Source organism: Saccopteryx leptura, chromosome 3 (assembly GCF_036850995.1).
Source record: "Saccopteryx leptura isolate mSacLep1 chromosome 3, mSacLep1_pri_phased_curated, whole genome shotgun sequence".
In the NCBI taxonomy this organism is placed as follows: domain Eukaryota; kingdom Metazoa; phylum Chordata; class Mammalia; order Chiroptera; family Emballonuridae; genus Saccopteryx; species Saccopteryx leptura.
In genome coordinates this window covers 309,250,013-309,272,313 of record NC_089505.1, presented here as the reverse complement: position 1 = coordinate 309,272,313, position 22,301 = coordinate 309,250,013, and the positions used below count along the sequence as shown (strand labels likewise).

At 39.1% G+C, this 22,301-nt stretch overlaps 1 protein-coding gene across 5 annotated transcripts in view; it reads left to right on the top strand.

Annotated features, from left to right (window-relative positions):
- The window catches only part of DNAJC5B (DnaJ heat shock protein family (Hsp40) member C5 beta), a 121,205-nt gene that overhangs the window by 66,501 nt on the left and 32,403 nt on the right, over nucleotides 1-22,301 (top strand). For 4 of the 5 annotated variants that reach the window (XM_066372454.1, XM_066372455.1, XM_066372457.1 and 1 more), the window contains exons 2-3: nucleotides 751-870; nucleotides 9,480-9,607. In XM_066372454.1, the coding sequence (XP_066228551.1) occupies nucleotides 9,489-9,607 (119 nt within the window). In that variant the 5' untranslated portion in view covers nucleotides 751-870; nucleotides 9,480-9,488. Of the gene's footprint in view, nucleotides 1-750; nucleotides 991-9,479; nucleotides 9,608-22,301 lie in introns of all 5 variants that reach the window. The other variant, XM_066372456.1, reaches the window with a different exon arrangement.

Below are 22,301 nucleotides of genomic sequence, written 5' to 3'. Positions count from 1 at the left end.
CTCCATGCACATATATAATGGGATATTATTTGACCATAAAGAAGAAGGTAATCTTGCCATTTATGACCACATGCATAGACCTTGAGGGCATTATGTTAAGTGACATCAAACAGAGAAAGTTTGATATAATCAAATACCATATAATCTCTTTTATATGTTGAATAAAAACAAGCCAACAAAAACAACCAAACTTATAGATGTAAAGAACACATTGGTGGTTGCAGAGATAGAGGCTAGGGGTTGAGCAAACTAGATGAAGGGGGTTAAAGGTACAAACTTTCAGTTATAAAAATAAATCTTGGGGATGTAATATACATCATGGTGAATATAGTTAATACAGTATTGCATATTGGAAAGTTGCTAAGAGAATAAATGTTCCCATCACAAGAAAAATTTTTTTAACTATGTATGGTGATGGATGTCAACTATACTTAATGTGGTAATCATTTAGCAGTATGTACAAATATCAATCATTATGTTGTACATCTGAAACTAGTATAATGTTTTGTCAATAAGATCTCAATAAAAATATTAAAAGAATTCACTTTGCATTTCAGGAGATTAGCATATTTTCCTAGTTGAAAATTCTGGTGAAAACATGGAGGAAGTTCCATTGTAAAGTTTGGTTAAAACAAGCACCAGTTGACTATGAGCAAATTAGATGTAGCATGTATTTTGGTATCACTAGATGCCTTGTAATGGCAAGCTTTATGGTCATGCATGTTTTATTCTCTCTTTGTTGTTTTCCAGAGGGATAACCAACTGGCTGATAGAGTAACAAATGAAAAGTAACTTGACTCCATTGACCTGCTTAACTCCGCATGGGAACCATGGAAAGGAGTAACTGTTTGCTCTGAAACAGTGGAGCAGGTATGGAACAGCTTCTTTCATGTTTGCCTTTATTTATTTCTTTGTGCATCTATTTCCAGACAGGCTAAAAACATCAGGTTGTTCCTGACTGAGAACACAGAATCGGAGTTGCAGAAAAAGGTATGGCTTACTTGTAACATTTCTATGTTGCATGTCTTGAGGTTGCTATTTATAAGCACCAGAGCAGTTAAGAGATAATGATTTTTCAATGGCAAATAAGTAATCATGCTAGGAAAAATTATTACTTTAAAACATAGAATTAGTCTTTTGGATGTGTGTTTAGTTTTAAGATACATGATTTGAATAAGGAAATTTTGCTCCAATATATAGGTTCCCACAGTGGAATTTCAGAAGCAATAACAAAATGGCAGAGCACGTTAGTTTCCTCAATCCAAGCCTTCAAAAGTGTTATTGGTGAATGTAATGATCATCTCCTCTGCCCATATATTTTTCTCAACTGTGAAGGGACCCTGCCAAAAAAGGCATCATTTGATTTTTCAATTTTTTAGAATTCACATAACAGATATAGATGAAGCTTATTTTGCTTTGAAAAGAACATTTCACATGAACATGAAAAATTTAGAACAGCATTTATAGCACTACTGGAATTAGAGCCATTAAAATATGTGTTTATTTTGAATTGGATATCCATCATCATCAGAGTGCTGAACCTTTTTCCAATTATATCTATTATCAAGGGACCAGGGAGCCATATGTGGTTTGGTAGTGACTGTATTGTGATCAATGATTTAAGAAATTATGATATTAATGAATTATAATGCAACTAGAATGTGTTTAAGTTCTGAAGATCAAGTATTATGTACTGGATGATCAAAATTAAATGACTTAATAACTTTGCTTGACAACATCTTTTACTTCTTTGGATAGCTTATAGATGAGAGCCTATGACTAAATAATGAAGATGTAAATTTTGCATAGGAATATTAGAATTCAAAAGGCTACAGAGAAAGAATTAATAAAATTATATTTTATATAAGAAATTAAATAAGGGTATGACTCCACTTTTAAGGTTAAATTATTTAAGGAGAACTTTTAAGGGATGTTTTCACTATTACTCTGTAGTTAATATGTTCTCAGGGCATAATATATTTTCACATATTAAAATGACTAAGGGTTTCAATGTATTACTCTATTGAATTTGAAACTAAATGTTGTCTATATCAATAATATATGAAGAGTCTGGTTTCTAGCTCAGGAGCAACCATGCAGTCTTTTGCTTTCTTTGTAGTTCAGTTTGTATTTAGCTCACTACTAACCACATTGGCCATCTCTTAATCTTGTGTACCAATATTGATGTAAATGGGATTTTTTAAAAAGTACTTTAACTAATAGACATTATCAGTCTGAAAGGAAATCTTTGGAAAATAGGACAGAGAAAGTGATACAGATAATAAACAATTGCCGAACTCTCTATAACAACCCATTCTGAATATCATTCAATCCACACTAGAACAAGTCAGCTACCAGATTTCACTTGGGTACAAATTACAGTGTGATTAGATTTATAAACAAAGAGATGATTTGAAAAAGTCTATAAACCAAGGGAATAGCCAGTTACCATGTCTTCGCTGGTATGAGTTTCTAGGTATGAAGTTATTTGAGGGCTGGAATCTGCCTTCCTTTTCTCCATTGGGAAAGCAGTGTGTAGAGGGAGTGTGTGGGACAGGGAAGGGCCACGGTAAAAGGATGTGCCAGTTCTACAGAAACAAGTGGTACTATCATTATCATCTTAGGTTTCATCTTTTCTGTGAAGTCCTCCCTGACATTCCCATTCAAATTCACCACTTTTTTATTTAATTACCCAACAGACATTTATCCTATATCGAACATGTGCTGGGCAGAATGCTAGGACTCCAGTGGCACAAAGCTGATTCCTTCTTCTTCTGCTTGACCTCTATACTCCTGTTTAACCCCTTCTACTTGTTTAACTCCTGTCACTAGTTTCATTATTGGCTTTCAGTTCCATATCACATATTAACCTGCAATCTCCCTAAAGACCCAGCCTGCACTGCAGACTTTAGACCAGGGGTAGTCAACCTGGTCCCTACCGCCCACTAGTGGGCGTTCCGGCTTTCATGGTGGGCAGTAGCAGAGCAACCAAAGAATAAATAAAAAGATAGATTTAACTATTGTAAGTTGTTTTATAAAGATTTATTCTGCCAAACTTAGCGAAAATCCGACATAAAGTACTTGGTAAGTAATTATTATTATATGCTTTAACTTGCTGTAACTCTGCTTTATAAATTTTATAAAGTAAAGTTACTTTCCTACTTTATAAATCACCATTACTGTGGAACCAGTGGGCGGTTAGAAAATTTTACTACTAACAGAGATACAAAAGTGGGCAGTAGGTATAAAAAGGTTGACTACCCCTGCTAAGGTTGATATAAAAAGGTTGATTAGATCATATAAAAATAACTGAATTGTCTGCTGTGGGTGTTATCATAATGAGTTTAGCAGATTATCTTCAGTAATCTGTAAACCTTTTTCTTGGATTAGTAACAGCAAGACCCAAGTAAGAAGAAATCAAAACTGGTCATGGAGCAGGATGCTCCCAAAGTAGAAATTGTGCATGACTGTGCCTTGTTAAAGTTGATTTTAAAACTATCTATTGATTTATGGGAACCATGACATATGTCTCATTTCATGATACAGAGGATGAAGAGTGAATACATTTTTTGCCTTAAATTGAAACTTCATTTTGAATGTTGAATATAGACAAAAATAGATAAAGCAAAGACAACTGTCTGCCATACTTTTATTTCTTAATTCTCTTGACTAGCAATCTATACACTTTCTTTATGAAAGCATCTTGATCCATACTTATCACTGCTCCTTTTATCCATTCTAGTAATGACTTCATAATACATCTGAATCTGTTTGGTCTGAATCTCTTAGTATATTATTGTTATCGCCCCCAAAGTATTCATTCCCAAGTACCTAGAAGCCACACTGAATTGAAAGGAAGAGTACTCTAAGCGATTTAAGAAAAGTCCACAATGGATCTGCCTGGCTTGGGGGTGTTCAGCAAACTACCACTGGTGTTTAATTGAGAGAACACATGAAACCAGGGAATCTTGGTTGACAGTGAGCAAAATCTAGCTAAAGTATGCTCAAAAGAAAAAATATATTTGTAAATTGTTGTATGGAGGGGAATTTTATTGACTCAAGCCAAGTAAGGGTTGACTGACAAACTGTAGCAGGGGGAGAGTTTCAAGTGCACCCAGAAATAACTGGAACCAGAAAACTAAATCCCATTGGGTCTCTCCATCTCTTCCCATGACCCCTCTTCTGTGAGTCAGTTTTAATTTCTCTCATTTCAGGCCAGCCAACAATACTCAAATTATACATTTTACAGGTTTCACCATCTGAGAGATTGCCCTATACCCAAAACCAAAAAAAAATCTTAGGGAAGAACTCTGACTGGTCTGGCTTGGGTCCACTACCCATTCTTGGTTCTACTCAACTGAGGTCCGGTAAGACTGAGGCAGGTCTCAATAAAAGCATGTTTCAGTGGGGACCTAAAAATTCCCCAGAGAAGGGAGCTAATAGGTTAATAGTAAAGTTGTTTACTATAGTCTCTGGCTGAAATGTCCTAAATGGTATTTGTTAATTGGCTTAGATGACCTCCAATTCCATATTTTATAGTCCTAGCATTTGAATCTTTATGTTGATACATTTTTAATGACTTTGGGGATCTTGCTGTCCAGCAATATCTTAAAATCTGAGACAAGCATGATGACTGTGGTCCTACTCTTGTCCACCAAGCCACATAAAAATCCCTGCTTTCCAAATCCCATTCACTTGTGGCATAGAGTGTGACTTGTGAGAAGTCTGCTGATTGCCTGTACTACTGGGAACTATTAGGTGGGTGTGTGGAGCAAGGCATCAGTATCTTGAGCCTCTGTGAGTGTGGTGGCAGCAGGAGAGAGAGAACAGGAAGGGAAGTGGGTAGGGAGTCAGTTGCTCAGGCAATTTCTCCTTCAGTTGTGAATAGTCAGTTGGGCTGTGGTTACAAGACAGAGCTGAGATACAAGGCAGGAGCACAGAGATGAAGGACACAGCCCCAAGCCTTGCATTGCTTAACTTCTCGGGAAATTGTGATAGACAGGTGAGAAAGGTAAAGTAGAGCAGTAATAAAAAGAAGCGGTACAATTTACTGAATGGCTGCCAGTCAGTATGGACATCTGTTAGATATTGCTTTGTGGCAGGCAAAATCAGGAATTTTTCTCCACTTGTCCTGTGTGAACCAGGGATTTGGAACTAGGGCCCCTCTGGTGTCCAGGGGCTCCACATTCATGAGAAGCTAATTGATTAGGAGACAATGCAGTCACACCCTCAGGTAGGTCAGGTTGTCCTTAACATCTTTAGGGCTGCAGGATTTTTGCCTGGGATCTGGAATCTGACTTTTAGAAGCTAAGAGCTCACAAGAACATTTTGAAGTTCCTCAGATAGTTCTCCTTAATTGAATTCCATAGGCCTATGAGCACTCACGGGACAATGTTGGGGCCCTAGGGGCCTCTGAAATCATCCTGGCCCACCAGGTGACTCTGCCCAAGCTCTGCTCTTGCCTGTGTTGGTTTGGTCAGTAGTCTGCTGGGAGCAGAGCTCGGAGCTGGCTCCAACTAAGCCCACCTGACACTGGGACATGCCCTCTGGGCTCTGTGGCTGCCACCACCACATGAATGTCTCCACATCCCTGATACCACAGTCTGGGCCCTGTTATAGTCATTCATTCACATTCATTCACTCATAGCATTTGCTACACAAGGCTCAAAGCCAAGAGATAAATGGTAATTTTCAAGAAACTTGTGGTTAAAAGAGCTCGCAATTTAAGTCATTTTTAATGCTTTTTTTCTTGTTTCATTTTTATGTTAAATTATACAATTTACCATTTTAACCATTTTAAGTGTACAATTCAGTAATATTAAGTACAATCACTGTGATATTTAATCACTACCACTATATATTTCCAGAACTTTTGCAACATCCCAAAAAAGAAACTGTACACATTAAGCAGTAATTCCCCATTCTCCACTCTCCTTCAGCTCCTGGTAACTTCTATTTTACTTTCTGTCTCTATTAATTTGCCTATTCAAGGTACTTCATATAAGAGGAATTATACAATATTTGTTCTTCTGTGACTGGTATATTTCACTTAGCATAATATTTTTAAGGTTCCGTATAATAGCATGTGTTAGAATTCTATTTCTTTTTATGGCTGAAAAATATTCCATTTGTACACACCACATTTTCATTCATCTGTTTATGAACATTTGGGTTGTTTTCACCTTTTGGCATTTATGAATAATTCTGCTATGAACAATGGTGTCCACTTTTGTTTACTATATTCACTCATTTAATTCTTATAACAGCTCTCTGTGTTTATGCATATTTTTTGGTCTTTTACAGAGCAGTTATGCAGCTGGGTGATAGTAAGGCCAATATTCCAACCCAGAGGATCTGATGACAGTGCACTCTCTAAGTTACATACTGTGCTGCCTTTAATAAAAATGGTTACTTTTTCCTTTGAACTTACTGTATTTCCCCATGTATAAGATGCATCTTAATTTGGGGGCCCAAATTTGGGAAAAAAAATATATTACATAAAGTTATTAAACTTAAGTTTTATTCATCATTAAATTCATACAACTCATCACTGTCAAAACTCCCATCTATCAGCTTGTCCTCATCTGTGTCTGATGATGAATCACTGTTTTCATATATTGCCTTGTTCTCAGAAATGCCACACTTCTTAAATGACTTGACAACAATCTCAGTCTTGATATCATCCCAGGATCTTTTCACCCAGGTACAAACTTCTCCTATTGTTGGTTTCTTCACTTTTCCTGCTGGTGTCAGATTGTCCCCAGAAGACTTTATCCATTGGTTCCATTCATCTCTCATGGTAGCTTTGAAGGGTTTGACATCAAGTGGTTGGAGTTGGGATGTCCAGGTATGACAGAAAGTTTTGTTTTTTGCTCTGCAGCAATCTTCTTTGTGGTTTTTGTTGTCTGTCCTGAACTGATCAAGCACCAATAGGGCAGGTTTGTGTAAGAGCCCACCTGGTTTTCTTCTCCAAACTTTCTCAAACCAGATCTTCATCCCATCCTGATCCATCCAACCTTGTCATGAATGTGGACAATCACTCCTCGAGGAATGTCTTCTTTTGGCATTGTTTTGTATTTGAAAATCAGCATAGGAGGCAGCTTGGTTTCACTGCTACAACAAGGTAGAACAACTATATAATAGCTCTTTTCATGTCCACTTGTCTTCATAGTTACAGTTTTCACCCCTTCTTATCAACAGTTCTGTTAGTTGGGACATCAAATTGAAGGGGGACTTTGTCCATATTTGCAGTCTGTCCCAACTCAAACTGATGTGTCTTCTGACATTGAGTGACAAAATGATAAAATTCAAGGACCTTCTGCTCATAGCTTTTTCAGGCATCTTTTGGGTAAGTCTGTGCATGTACACATGCTTAGTCCATTCCATTTCATGAACTCGAAACAATTGTGTCGTCCTTTGAAATCAGTAACTTCTTTTCCATCAGCAATTCTTCTTGCCTCATGCTGAACCATCTTGGTGGACACAGGAATTGCAATTGCCCTTTGCTCTACAATCCATATCTTTAATTCCCTCTCTCAATCAGGCCATTTTGATGACTTGCCTCTCATGGCCTTCTTCTGCCATAGGGTTTTCAGTAGGGTTTCTTCTTCCTGTAGCCAGTCTCGGATTGATTTCTCAGTTGGAGGAGGACCAAACTTAGGTTCAGCAGCACGATTTCCATTCACTTTTGCAAACTGGATCACTTTTAACTTGAATTCAGCACTGTATGAAAATCTTTTCTGAGCTATTTCTGGGCAGAATGTGGCAAAACATAACCTACCATAATATACTGATAACAAGTGCAAAACAATGAGCGCAGACAAGCATGAAAAAGTGGGAAATGTAGTAAAAAAACTACAACCACTGTATAAGACGCACCCAGTTTTTAGTCCCCAAATTTTTTGAAAAAGGGTGCATCTTATACATGGGGAAATATGGTAGGTACTATGTCCTGGATACATTACATGCATTATTTCTAAATCCTTAACATGGCCTCATGATGTGGGCTTTTGGTCCTTATATTACAGGTGAAGTCATTGAGGCTTGGAGAGGTTAAGTGGTGGATGCAGGAATGCCGCTCACTGTGCTTGATATTCTATGTTGTCCCCTCCTAGAGCCAGAACATAGCAGGACTTGGGAGAGCACAACTCCTTTGGCACAGACCTCAGGGAAAGGAGCTATCTCAGGGGCCTGTGGGGCCTTTGCACAGAAGTTCTAACCTGGCTCCCAGATAAGACCAGGATTTTTTTTCTTGATACTTTAAAAAGTTGTTTGTGTGTATGTGTATGTGTGTGTGTGTGTGACAGAGACAGAGAGGGAGACAGACAGAGACAGACAGACAGAAAGAGAGATGAGAAGCATCAATTCTTTGATGTGGCACCTTTGTTTTTCATTGATTGCTTTCTCATATGTGCCTTGACATGGGGGGAGGGGCTACAGCAGAGCAAGTGACTCCTTGCTCAAGCCAGCAACCTTGGGTTCAAGCCAGGGACCTTTGGGCTCAAGCCAGTGACCATGGAGTCATGTCTATGATCCCACGCTCAAACCAGCAAACCCGTACTCAAGCTGGTGAGCCTGCGCTTAAGCCGGCAACCTCAGGGTTTCGAACCTGGGTCCTCTGCATCCCAGTCTGATGCTCTATCCCAGGGGTAGTCAACCTTTTTATACCTACTGCCCACTTTTGTATCTCTGTTAGTAGTAAAATTTTCTAACCGCCCACTGGTTCCACAGTAATGGTGATTTATAAAGTAGGGAAGTAACTTTACTTTATAAAATTTATAAAGCAGAGTTACAGCAAGTTAAAGCATATAATAATAATTACTTACCAAGTACTTTATGTTGGATTTTTACTAAGTTTGGCAGAATAAATCTTTATAAAACAACTTACAATAGTTAAATCTATCTTTTTATTTATACTTTGGTTGCTCCGCTACTGTCCACCATGAAAGCTGGAACATCCACTAGTAGGTGGTAGGGACCAGGTTGACTACCACTGCTCTATCCACTGCACCACCACCTGGTCAGGCAAAAAGTTGTTTTCATTTTTAGTTTTTTAATTTCTTGACCTAACAATGGCTAGGCCAATAGAGTAAGGTAAAATGGATTAGTATTTATTTCCATTGCTGGCTCACTTTGAAAAGCAAACAAAAAAGAAGTTATACAAATTTTGACAAAAAGAAATCTAGAGCCACCTGACCTGTAAGGCTTGTCTCCAACGATTCTGAATTAGCTGAATATTTAGGTAACACTTTGCTCCTATTTAACCATGTGGACAAAGCCCTATTCCATTTGCGTGACTGCCTGACACTGACTGGAAGTTCTACTTTCGGCAATCCTAAGCCTTTCCTCCCCTTGTTTTGCAGCTGGCCCAGAAATGTACTTCGGTGGTCATTTTACAAAATGTCAGAAATGAACTATCTTCCCTTTTAGAGAGTGTCATGCATAACCTTCATGGCTATTTCCCTCCTTTGGTTTTACAGCCTGAGAAAATGGCATGTAACATACCTAACCAAAGACAGAGGACTATGTCGACCTCTGGAGAAGCTCTATATGAAATTCTTGGTCTGCATAAGGGAGCATCAAATGAAGAAATTAAGAAAACCTACAGGTACAAAGGAAGTTCAATGATGATATTTCCTGTACTATTAGTGATAGTAATTTTGTGGTTGGCAAGTGCCTCTAATTAGAGACATTTACTTCTTGCTAAGACTAGGTAATCTTAGTTTTGGAACTCACTTCCCTGCTAACACAGGTAGTTAAGAATAGAGAGGCAGACATTGATACAGGTTAGGAAAAGGCAGCCTATGTGTTAAGCCTACAATGAGAGAGGTGGGGGCAGGAGAGAGAGAGACAAAGAGACAGAGGGAGGAAGGGGGAGAAAGATAGAGAGAGAGAGAGAGAGGGAGAGGTCTCACTGTGAATGACTAGGAGTTGTGATTTAACCCATATGATAATAGTGTCAACAAATCTGGTAGAGGGATTTAAAAATAAATAAATGGGGGTTTGTTGCAATTGCTGTGTTGTTTGCTATACTTTTTAAATATTCAATTTTGATCTTTCATATCTGATCTAGTTCCAAGTTAGCTATTTTGGGGGGAAACTGAAATACTTTTTTTCTTTAAAGCTTCTAGGAATAAAAAAAAGGATTGAGTTAAAAAATAATTTATTATAATTTGGAAACTACTAAAAATAAAAACTAACATTTATCCATAATTCTGCCTCTAATGATAATTATCACTGATATTTTTTCCTTCTAGACTTTTTTTCTGTTTAGATAAGGCATTTTAAAATCAAATTGGATTCATTTATATTATCTATGTTTCACTTTAACAAGGTGCTATCATGAAAATATCTTTTTTTTTTTTTAATTTTTTTTATTTTTTTTTACAGAGACAGAGAGTGAGTCAGAGAGAGGGATAGACAGGGACAGACAGACAGGATCGGAGAGAGATGAGAAGCATCAATCATTAGTTTTTCATTGCGCGTTGCAACACCTTAGTTGTTCATTGATTGCTTTCTCATATGTGCCTTGACCGCGGGCCTTCAGCAGACTGAGTGACCCCTTGCTGGACCCAGCGACCTTGGGTTCAAGCTGGTGAGCTTTTTGCTCAAGCCAGATGAGCCCACGTTCAAGCTGGCGACCTCGGGGTCTCGAACCTGGGTCCTATGCATCCCAGTCCGACGCTCTATCCACTGTGCCACCACCTGGTCAGGCAAAAATATCTTGATGTTATTAAATATTTGATTTTTAACACTCTGGCTATTCTCTAATTTATTATTTTATTAGCTATTTTTAAAACATGTACATTCTTTAAAATTTTCCCTATAGTTAATATCCTTGTACATAAATCATGATACATATACTTACTTACTGAGGAATAAAGTTATGCCTTTAGAAAGAAAAATGAATCAAAATGTAAATAAAGGTTTATTTTTAATTAGTTACTTCTTATTTGGCCTTAAATTAGGTTTTTAAACTTTTTTTTTGCTTTTGTTTGTTGATCTATGTAAGTTTAGTATTCTTAAGTAGATAAATTTGTTAGTCATTTACTTTATGGATTTTGTTTTTTCTGTCATGGTTAGAAGGGCTCTACTGATTACAATATTTTAGAAATATTAACCCATTTCTTCTAGGACATTTATGATTTTACTTTTTTTATATTAAATCTTTGATTGATTTGGAATTTATTTTGACATAAGGAATAAAGGCTGGACTTCAGATTTATTTTTTCCTAAATCACTAAGCCCACCAAAATTTATCAAATTCTCTATTTTTATCTACTGACGGAAAAATTCTTTGGCTTTGAATTGGAACCTTCACCATGTGGTAAAATGTAGGACCCAAAATGCGTTCAAGAAGCATGTGTTGAAGCATAAATGACAGTGGTGAAAACTGCCATTTGAATCCAAACAGTTCTGTGAAAATGGTAAAGTCTGATCAAAGTCAATATCAATCTTCTAGTTTATATTTCACTTAAGGTAGTGGGAAAAGAACGATTCTTTGCTATTTTAGTGTGTCCTAGAGCCCTCCAGGAGTGTGCCTGGGAGCTGCTCAGCCCTGTGCATGGAGGCCCTTGGTTGAGGGTCACTAAATTTGACTCTTAGGGCTCTGGGGCTGAAACACTGTTTGAGGAATGGGAGTTATGAATCAAAGTAATTGCACTGTGAGCTTGATACCTATAAAGATGCTTTCCAAAAGGAGAAGGAAGTGCTATCTAACTACCTTGTAAGTTTTAAAACCCACTTTACAAATGTGACTTTTAATTGCCTTTATTAATTTTGTAAGCTAAAATTTCAGGTCATATCCTAATTAAGGCACTAATTATGCCGAGCTGTTTGCAAGTTTAATAATTACAACCTAAAGTCTTTTTATGTAATCAGCATCTTCCTATTAATTTTGTTTTAATGTCATACGAATATTATTTTTTCAGCTGATTAGGTTACTAGTATGCTGTCAAAAGCATCTGCCTCTATCTAAATTACACATTTGTATTCTGTGAGGTATCCAGAGTGTACGAGCAGGCTGAAAATCTACTGAGAATATTATTCTTATATTCAGGGATCTGGATCAAAGCAGTCAAAATATAGTGAAATTAAATGTCAGTGAAATTTAATAAAATTACCAACTGTTGAATCCATACGCTGCTTGACCTCTATTGTAATCCTTGGTTGTGCTCTTGAAAACAAGGCTGTGTTAGAATATTTTTTTCTTCGTCTATATTTTATTTTTATTATTGAATAGATAATATACTGCTCACAAAAATTAGGGGATATTTTATCACTTTATATTTATTTTGAAATATCCCCTAATTTTTGTGAGGAGTATACATTCATCTGGTTAAAATGAGACCATACAAACAGTTATACAAAGAAGTCCTCCTCATACCTCAGGATCCTCAAGTTCCCTCTGCAGGGAAAGCAATTCTTTGTACCCTTTTAGAGAGATCTTATACCTACAGAAGCACACCTCTATACCTCTCGTCTGGGCAAGATGATGTAGATTTGTTTCTCTCTGTTCCTCCCTGCTAAGAATGACTAAAACGACTTGGAAATAATGCAAGAGACAACCTAAAAAGAACCCTAAAAGGTAGAGAGAGAAGTTGAATTGGTTAGAGACATAGGACCAAGAAAACAACACAATGGTGGAGCCCCTTATATTCCCCACCCAAGAAAAGATAATCCAGTAATCTTATTCTCCCTCCAACCTGAATGGGAGCCCTGCCAGCAATTCTGGACAAGCCCAGCAGAAACAACAAAGGGGACCTCCTGAAAGTCCCCATTACAAAACTGGTCAAAGGACTTTCCCACCAGCCTAAGTTTCCTCCTTCTCACCCAGAGACCCTTCTTGACAGTGGTCTTTAATAAGGGCGATTCTGCCACAACAAAGACCCAGGCCAGGGAGTGATTTTGCAGCCTGGAGACTCCTGTCTGCCATTTAAACACACCAAGTACTTTGGGCAGGGAAGCTCCTTTCACTTCCTAAAATTAGTACAAATGGGTGCCAGGGGAAGCCCCAGAGGCAGGAGACAAATGAAACAGACAAAAATAGCAATAAAGAGGTTCTGGAAATTAGATTGTCAGTGGAACCACAGTTCACAAAAGTAAGCTAGAAACTTCATGTTAAACCCGCAGTGGCTGCCTGTTTAAGTAAAAATATATATAAATAGGACTCAGAATCTCCTAACATAATAGCTAAAATATCCAGATGAAAATCACTCATTATATCAAGAGCCAAGAAAATCACAATTTGCACAAGAAAAGATAATCATCTGACTTTGACATTAGGATGAGCCAGATATTGGATTTATTTTAAAGTAACCATAATAAAAAAAGATTCAGCAAGCACTTACAAATTCTCTTGAAACAAACAAAAAATAATTTCACCAAAAAATAGAGGTTATAGAAAAAAGAACCAAATAGAAATGATAGAATTGAAAAATAACAGAAATGCTACAACTAACTGGATGGGCTTGGTAATCATGGGAGATGACAGAGGACTGGGTCAGTAAAGTTGAGGACAGATCGGTGGAATTTACCCAGCCTGAACAACAGAGAGAAAATAAATGGAAAACAAACAACAGAGTCTCAGGAAGCTGTAAGACTGCAACAAAAGATCCATCATTTACAGCAGTGGAGTCCTAGAAGGGAAGGTGTAGAGAAAAGTATTGAAAGTACAGTCAAGGAAATAATGACTAAAAATTCTCCAAACTTGGCAAAGTCTATAAACCTACAGATCAAGAAGCTGAGTGAACCATAAACAGGATAAATCTAAAGAAATGCATGCCAAGACACAACATAATTACACTGCCGAAAACTAAAGACAAAGAAAATATCTTGAAAGCATACAGAGCAACAACACACTATTTATACGAGAACACCAATTCAAGTGACAGCAGATTTTTCATTTGAAATGACAGGGGCTGGAAAGAAGTGGCACAACATTTTTCAAGTGCTAAAAGAAAAGAACTATCAACTGTGAATTCTGTATCTGGTGATACTACACTTCAGGAATTAATGGGAAATAAAGACATTCTCAGAAAAAGGAAACTAAAAGAATTTATCACTAGCAGATCTACTCTTAAAGAATGGCTAAAAGACATTCTTCAAAAGAAAGAAAATGACAAAGGCATTTTGGAATATCAGGAAGAAAGAAAAATCAAGAATGCAGTAATGCGGGTAAATACAATAGACTCTCCTCCTCATAAGTTTTCTAAATTACATATAATAATTGGTATAAAAATTATAAGATCATCTGCTACTCAAGACAATTACACCTAAAATTGGGGAGGATAATGGGACTCAATGGGAGTCAGGTTTCTATAAGTCATATATATATAGATATGTAAAGTAATACACACCAAACACTACAAGTAAATCAAGATAGAATCCTTAAAATATTCAAATAATGCACAGAAAGACAAGAAAAGGGAATGGAGGAGTGAGAAACAGAGGACAGAAACAGAAAATAAATAATAAAATGATAGACTTAAGCCTAACATCATAATTATATTAATGTGAATGGTCTAAGCATATATTTTTTCTTCCTTGTTATACAAATGGTCTACTATCACTCCTATTCTGTAATTTACATTCTCCTCTTAACAATTTACCTTGGAAATCATTCTCAAGAATGATCAGTTCATAAAAAGATTCATTCTTTTCCTACTGCAGCATGATATTCCATGACATAGATGTCCCATGATTTAATTAGCTCCCTGTTGATAAATATTATTTACATTGTTTTCCATCAAGGTTGCCTTTTTAAACCAACTTAGAGCTTCTCAAAAAAACTCCATGGTCCAGAGAGGTAGACAGAGCTAGGAAGAGGGAAGCTATCTTGGTTCCTCCCAACTCCCCAGTTTTTGCTATGCCCCTATTCCAAATACCTGGAGCAAAGATCTATTAGACCCAGTTAGGTGAGATGCTCCCCAAGTCTAGCTGTCTCTAACTAAGGATCTGGGATCACAAATATCTACTACCTTAGCAAGAACTGTGGGATCCAACTCTGGGAAGGAAAGGGGGCAATGTTCTCTAAGAGGGGGCATAGAGTTGGCAAGGAAACTACCAGTATCTCTAGTTCTTTATTCTTTCAAAGAATTAACATAAATAGCAGCCTCACAGACCTAGATCAAGCCCTTTCTTGTGTCTCTCAATCTTTATCATAAGATCTTTCTGTGAGGAAAGCATCTTTTTTCCTCCATCATCACTTTTCCTATAATAGTATAACTGTACTTCACTTGTCAGCGGATAAATTGGAGTCCCAGCTACCTCAAAGGACAGCTGGGAGGAGTGACAAGAGGAAGGCTTCTACTGTGTCAATCCATCATGTACTGAAACTCTTGTCTTGTCGGGATTTTATAAAAAAAATGAGATCAGTTTTTTCAAAGTGTGTAGAGCCCTTTGTAGAAAAGTACAATGAAAATACCAGGCACTATTAAAAATGGATAGATATCCTCATCATCCTTAAAAGTCTAACATTATCCTGCCATTTGCTGCTACTGTTCAACAACCATTTATCCAGCGTAAAGTGACATTTTGCTTCATGTCAAAAGTGCCATACCACAGGGTGAGACTTGCGGTATGAGTCTCTTCCATGGCTTTCATTAATGGAATAAATCTGCCTTTCACATTGCACAGCATAATCATTCCAAGGAGCTTGAAGTTTAAGGCTCATTTAATTTAGTTTTCTCATTGCTGGGTCATGACACTTTATTTTAATATTGTTTGCATGAGATAAGCAAACAGGTTTCCCTATTCTCCTATTGCCTAAAAGTCTTTACTCTCCCTTTCATGCTGTCCGAAGGAGACTCATTTGAATTAATCAAATACATCTGGAATGGCTAAGTGGTTGCCCATCTTGCACATATTTGCTGTAACTTTAAACTGGCATGTTTTCCCCTTGCACCTAATTTAAGCAGTCTCTCTCATTTGAGTTAGGAAGCTGGTGAAAAGGAGAGGAGACACTAGTGAAGGGTAGGGAAAATCGGGGAAACAGTCGTTGTTGAAATAAGACAGACACTCAAAGTTTGTTCTCTAACCCCCAATACCAGGCTTTGGCCCCTTTTAAGTGACTCAAGAACTTGAATTCCCTGTAAAAGTCTTCACCACCTAAGTCCTTTTAGAAGTCCCCCGTGGGGAAGTTCATTCCCATGCAGCAGTGTTGCTTCACCAAACCACGTTTCTACCATGTTAATGGTAACTACTTGGCATTCACGCAGTGGGCGTGCCACTGGTCACTGTGAGGCACCCCTCTGGGCATGCTAGGTTCTGCTACTGTAGCTCCTTTGGATCTCAGTGGGGCATAGCTGCTCTGCTGCTATTCTGTGCCACCCTATCAGGCCCGGTAGGTACAGCAGGTGCTCCCTGCTAAATACTCGGTGCCAAAGCTTTCTGATTACTTCTGATTACAGGCCAAGAAGCCACCTATGCTATTTATCTTGAGACTTGAGACTAGAGGAAGTCACCAGTGCCTGCTGGGCAGTGCACCACTGGGAGGTAGAAGGCCTGACATAGGGAGTGGCTCTTCTGTGATACCCTCTGTTAGAGCCCCCAGCCCATTTTTTTCTTACAGATCTCTTTCTATAGGTCTCAACATGTGCTTAGAAGTAAGTCTTTACTAGCAGTAAAAACCCTTATACTTAGAATCTCCATCCTCTCTGACAGATAAAGCTTTGCTCTTGGCTCAAGCTCATCATGCCTGGCTCATTCTACCCTAAGAAGGCATTCTCTGCAGTTCCTACCCCACCCTGAGATAGGCTTCCATCCATCTGCCCCTCTGGTTTGTTAGACTTAGCCAGCTGTGGCTGCCCCAGCAGGGTATATGACTTGGATTTCTTTCTGGAAGGCTCTTCAGGCTTCGGGAACTTCTGGGAGGCAGCCTCCAGGGCTCCAAGCGTGTCCTGATGTGCTCAAAGCTCAGCTGTAAACAGTAGGCTGTAATGGCTCAAAGACTCGTCCACGTCCCTACCCTAGCCTACAACAAACAAAACCACCTGTTCTGTATTCCCCTTAGTAACCTGAAAGAGGCACATGCAGTTTGCTACTTAGCAAGCACTTTAGGTGTGTGATTAGGTACTTCTTTTCTTGATATTGACTAGCACATAGAAATCTTCTCTGAACATATGTACCCTGATTTATCAATGTCACCCCATTAAAATTAATAAAAAAAATTTTTTAAATCCTTTACACCTAAGTCAGGAGATTGTTGATCTATACCTCATACTGCTATCTGATTATGGCGGATCACAGCACTCGGCAGCCACTAGTATGTCTAGAATCTCTCAATCATTAATAGCTTTCTAGCAGCAAGTTCTGTTCTTTATTCAACAAATATTTACTGAGTATCTACTATGTGCTGGGAAAACTGACAAAATCCCTGCACTGCTGAAGCCTATATTCTGGGCTGGGGGAGTGGGAAGCTTAATGATAAGTAAATAACTAAAACACACAGTTTATCAGATGTTGTAAGGGCTGTGCAGAAAAGCAAAGCAGAAAGGAGGGTGCTAGGAGTGGTCTGGAAGTTATACATTCTCTTTAAGGTGTTCCACGTAGATTTTAATACTAAAGTCCTTGGTTTCAGTGAATTCTAAGTATAAAACAAGCTACAAGCACAGGGTATGAATTCAGAAAAAGTTGGATTCAACCCCCTGCTCTTAGCCTCATTTACTTAATAAGCAAAATACAGATAATGACACTGAGGTCAGGGGATTGCTGAGGATTAGGTGAGATGACATATGTGAAGTGTTCAGCCAAGGTGAGGCATATAGTGCCAGGTGCCACAGAGGATACATACAAAGTCCTAGAAATAGCCCTATACTCAAACTACATAGTTAGGGCCTGGGCCCAAGGAGACTGCCCAAGAAGTATGTGTGTGGTGTGTGTGCGCGCACGTGTGTGTGTGTGTGTGGGATGTGTACATGGTGGTACAGGCAGTCCCCAGATTATGGACAAGATAGGTAGACAGGTTCTGTAGGCTTTAAAATGTTTAAGTACTTATATACAAAGAAAGGTAAAAATAAATACTATGTTAAGACAAACACCTAAGTTGCATTTAATAGGTATTTGTACCTGTTCCAACTTATATACAAATTCAACTTAACAACAACCTATAGAACCTATCTTGTTGGTAAACCAGGTACTGCCTGTATTTAGATTCTGTGACATTAAACATCTATTGTATACATTTCAAAGACTGTTAAAATAAAAGAACGTGAGTCTTAAGTATTCAAAATCTCATGTGTAACTTAAATGTTAGTTTTTATTTACAATGATATGTACATTTTTGAAGTTAGATAAAAACAAGATTAGGATGCCTCAAAGGGAGGTGGACTGATTTTCCTTAGTATTACAAGAAACTAACCAAATGCTGGCCTACTTATTGAATGAGATCTAACTCTTCTTGAACATCTCAGAGACCACAAAATCAGCGTGAACTAGTTTTACACATCAGCACCTGGGTCTCGGTGCCTCGTGGATGAGTTTAATTTCTCCTTGTTAGCAAGGTACCAAATATCCTGGTTCACAGAGCAGCAGAAATTCAACTGATTCTTCTATTTCATTCAATTTCTCTTGGAACTTTCTGGAACTCACCTTCCATCTCTGAAGAGGTGAGTTACCTCAGAGTAGACAAAAGTGAGTCAAAAGCTGTTTTCACAAGGAGCAGGAAGGAGTGTTATTTCCATAATGATTTGTGGCACCCCCAAGTTGTGGTGCTTTTACCCATCATTATTAGCAATTATAGGTCATAACAGAGGCTGCTGATGAATAAAATGTAAATGTCAGGGGAATGCATAGCTAATAGAAGAATTGTAAATATTTACAAGGCAAAGTGATGACTCAAGCTCACAAGATAAATTGAAATTAATCTCTATCAAGCACTAATTTGTTTCCTGAATTCTAAAACCTTCTACTAAAAACAAAAGACTATGATTCCATGTCAGAATTATCTTTGAGGTCAGCTGAATAACCTCCCTCTCCCAAGGCAAATCTTCTACTTGAATCTCTTATTTCTTCATGAAACTTCATTTGTTCCTGGGCACTAGAATCGTAATGATCAATGACCTTTTTTTTCCTCACTGAGTCATTCACTCAATACCTATTTAGTATTGGATACTTATTCATATTACACTGTAAGAGATGACTATATAACCACATAAACATCGTTTGCACCATTTAAAGAGCTTAGAGAGTTAGATTTAGTAAGGTTTAAAAGATACAAACTGAAAAACAAACCAAACGAATCTGTCATAAGCAGAACAGATAATTTGAGCTTAGGATTCATATTAATCATTAAAAATATTTTTATGTTTATTTATTGACTTTAGCTAGAGAGGAAGGGAGAAAGAGAGACAGAGAGACAGGAACACTGATCTGTTCCTGTATGTGCCCTGACTAGGGATCAAACTGTCAAACTCTGTACTTCGGGATTATGCTCCAACCAACTGAGCTATTTGGCCAGGGCATATTAATCATTTAAATTAACATGAATGCTTCATTGCATCATTCATTACTGTCCCAGGCACTATGCTAGGTTCTGGGAATACAATCATAAGCAAACCATGGTTACTGATCTCATGTAACTTGAGGTCTAGTGGAGGCGACAGAAATTAATCAAATGGTGACAGAAATGAGCGTATAATTACTGATGAAATACAGTGCCCTGGAGGAAAAAGCATGATTCTTTTACCAGACAGAAAAATTTCACAGCACAAGTCCAGGTGATCTTGAGAGCAAATTTATTAAAGCTGGGGACAGTGAAAAAGGAAGAGCCTCGACTAGAAGAAGCAACAGGCAAGCCTGGGCGGGGCTGCACTGGCTCTCCAGAACCCTTATGGGAAGAAATGATCAGAGAAAAGGGGGCCTTGGAGGCAGGTTCAGGGGACAAGCTGCCACTGTCCACTGCTCCCCTGGTGTCAAGTCTTGTGAAGACCCTTAGACTTTAGGAGATGCATGCGTTGTTGGGGAGGGGGGAAGAGAAGAGGAGGAGGAAGAAGGAAGGGAGAAGGGAAAGGTGCAGGTGTGTTCCCAGGTGGTAGAGAGCCATTAGGTCCTTTGTTTTGAGGGTTTTTAAAGTCTGTAAGTTTGGGGGAAGATTTCAGTAGCTTTTCCAGGTGTGACACACACACACACTAAAACACACACACCCACTCCCAAGGCTGCAGTCTCCATTGATCGGCCAGACCCAGGGCAGGGCCCTATTAGCCATGCAGTTGGTCCGTGGTCATTGCCCACCTGGGCCTGGAGCCAAACACAACTGAGGCCTAGATGTTAACTCTAAGGAGGTGACACTCTGCATCTGGCTAGAAACTGCTTGGCCAGTTTGTTCAACTATCTGTCTCAGTTTCCCCATTCCACTTGCCAAGGAATTTTCCTAACTTTTTACTGTCCTATCCTGTCTTAGTTTCACAAGAGTACGAAACAAAGACAGCTGATTAGACATCCTCCCTAAGAAAATGAATGCAGTCTTAATTTTAGTAGAATTTACACCAATTTATATTAAGGGTAATCAAAGAAAAGCTAGAAGGACAGGCCCTGGCCGGTTGGCTCAGCGGTGGAGTGTCGGCCTGGCGTGCGGGGGACCCGGGTTCGATTCCCGGCCAGGGCGCATAGGAGAGGCGCCCATTTGCTTCTCCACCCCCCCCTCCTTCCTCTGTCTCTCTCTTCCCCTCCTGCAGCCGGGGTTCCATTGGAGCGGAGAAGGCCCGGGCGCTGGGGATGGCTCCTTGGCTGCTGCCCCAGGCGCTGGAGTGGCTCTGGTCCCGACAGAGCGACGCCCTGGAGGGGCAGGGCATTGCCCCCTGGTGGGCAGAGCATCGCCCCTGGTGGGCGTGCCGGGTGGATCCCGGTCGGGCGCATGTGGGAGTCTGTCTGACTGTCTCTCCCCGTTTCCAGCTTCAGAAAAATTAAAAAAAAAAAAAAAGGCTAGAAGGACAAGCCACATTCCAACATATATGTGATGCCAGGCACTATGCTTGGTGATTTGTAGTCTTTATTATATTTGATTCACAGATTTCTTATTTGTAGGTACTATTATTGTCTTCATTTTACACTTGAGGAAACAGGCTTAGAAAGGTTGTTAAGTAGCTGTTCAAAGTCACATGCAGTAAGCACTGGCACTTGGGTTGCCTTACTCCAGAGCCCACTGCTCTTCACCATCACGTCTCTGACTTTAAAAGAGCTGCCCTGAATCCAAATGATTCAAAGGCCAAAATCTCACTGATGGTGCTACTGGCGAATGGAGCACAGGTCAGTGTCTGAGAAGGAAGCCTGGGGATGGAATTCGGTTGCTCAGTCCCAGGCTGGGATTTAACCCAGAAGGAGAGAGAGGGATCCGGAATGAGCACCAAGCTTTAAATTTCAGACAGTGTGGAGGAGAGAGTTCACTCTCCACACACCTAGGGGCTGACTGCACATGCCAGGTAATGTGACATCTGTCCTTGCATTAGGATAGAAGTGGCTTTTGATATTCATTAGCATAGTTTATATTATTAAGGTGACCAACTGTCCTCCTTTAGGGAGAACAGTCCTTCTTTTGTAAGTTCCATCTTCCCTCAAAAAGTGTCCTCCTACGTGTCCTCCTTTTTTATTTGGGCCCTGGCCGGTTGGCTCAGTGGTAGAGCATTGGCCTGGCGTGCAGGAGTCCCGGGTTTGATTCCCGGCCAGGGCACACAGGAGAAGCGCCCATCTGCTTCTCCACACTTCCCCCTCTCCTTCCTCTCTGTCTCTCTCTTCCCCTCCCGCAGCCAAGGCTCCATTGGAGCAAAGTGGGCCCAGGCGCTGAGGATGGCTCTGTGGCCTCTGCCTTAGGCGCTAGAATGGCCCTGGTTGCAATAGAGCAACACCCTAGATGGGCAGAGCATTGCCCCCTGGTGGGCATGCCGGGTGGATCCCGGTCGGGCGCATGCGGGAGTCTGTCTGACTGCCTCCCCGTTTCCAACTTCAGAAAAATACAAAAAAAAAAACCCCAAAACAACACTTCAAATTATTCTGAAGATGAAAAACAGTTGGCTGCAATGGAGGGAACATTTGCATTTCATACCATAATTCACAAAGTTTTCATAGTATGGATTGTACAATTATATTATTGAAAAAGTTTCACAATGCAAAATTTTCATGTGCCAGGATAAAATGTGAGGCTATTTTGAAATCAGTATTTAAAAATTACTGTGACAAAATACTTACAGAGGACTTGGAAACTGCAGCTTTTGTAACAATTTTATCTGATGCATCAAATCATAATGAAATTAAATTGTATCCATCAATAGTAAGATATTTTAAGGTTACCAAGGGTATTCAAGTAAAAA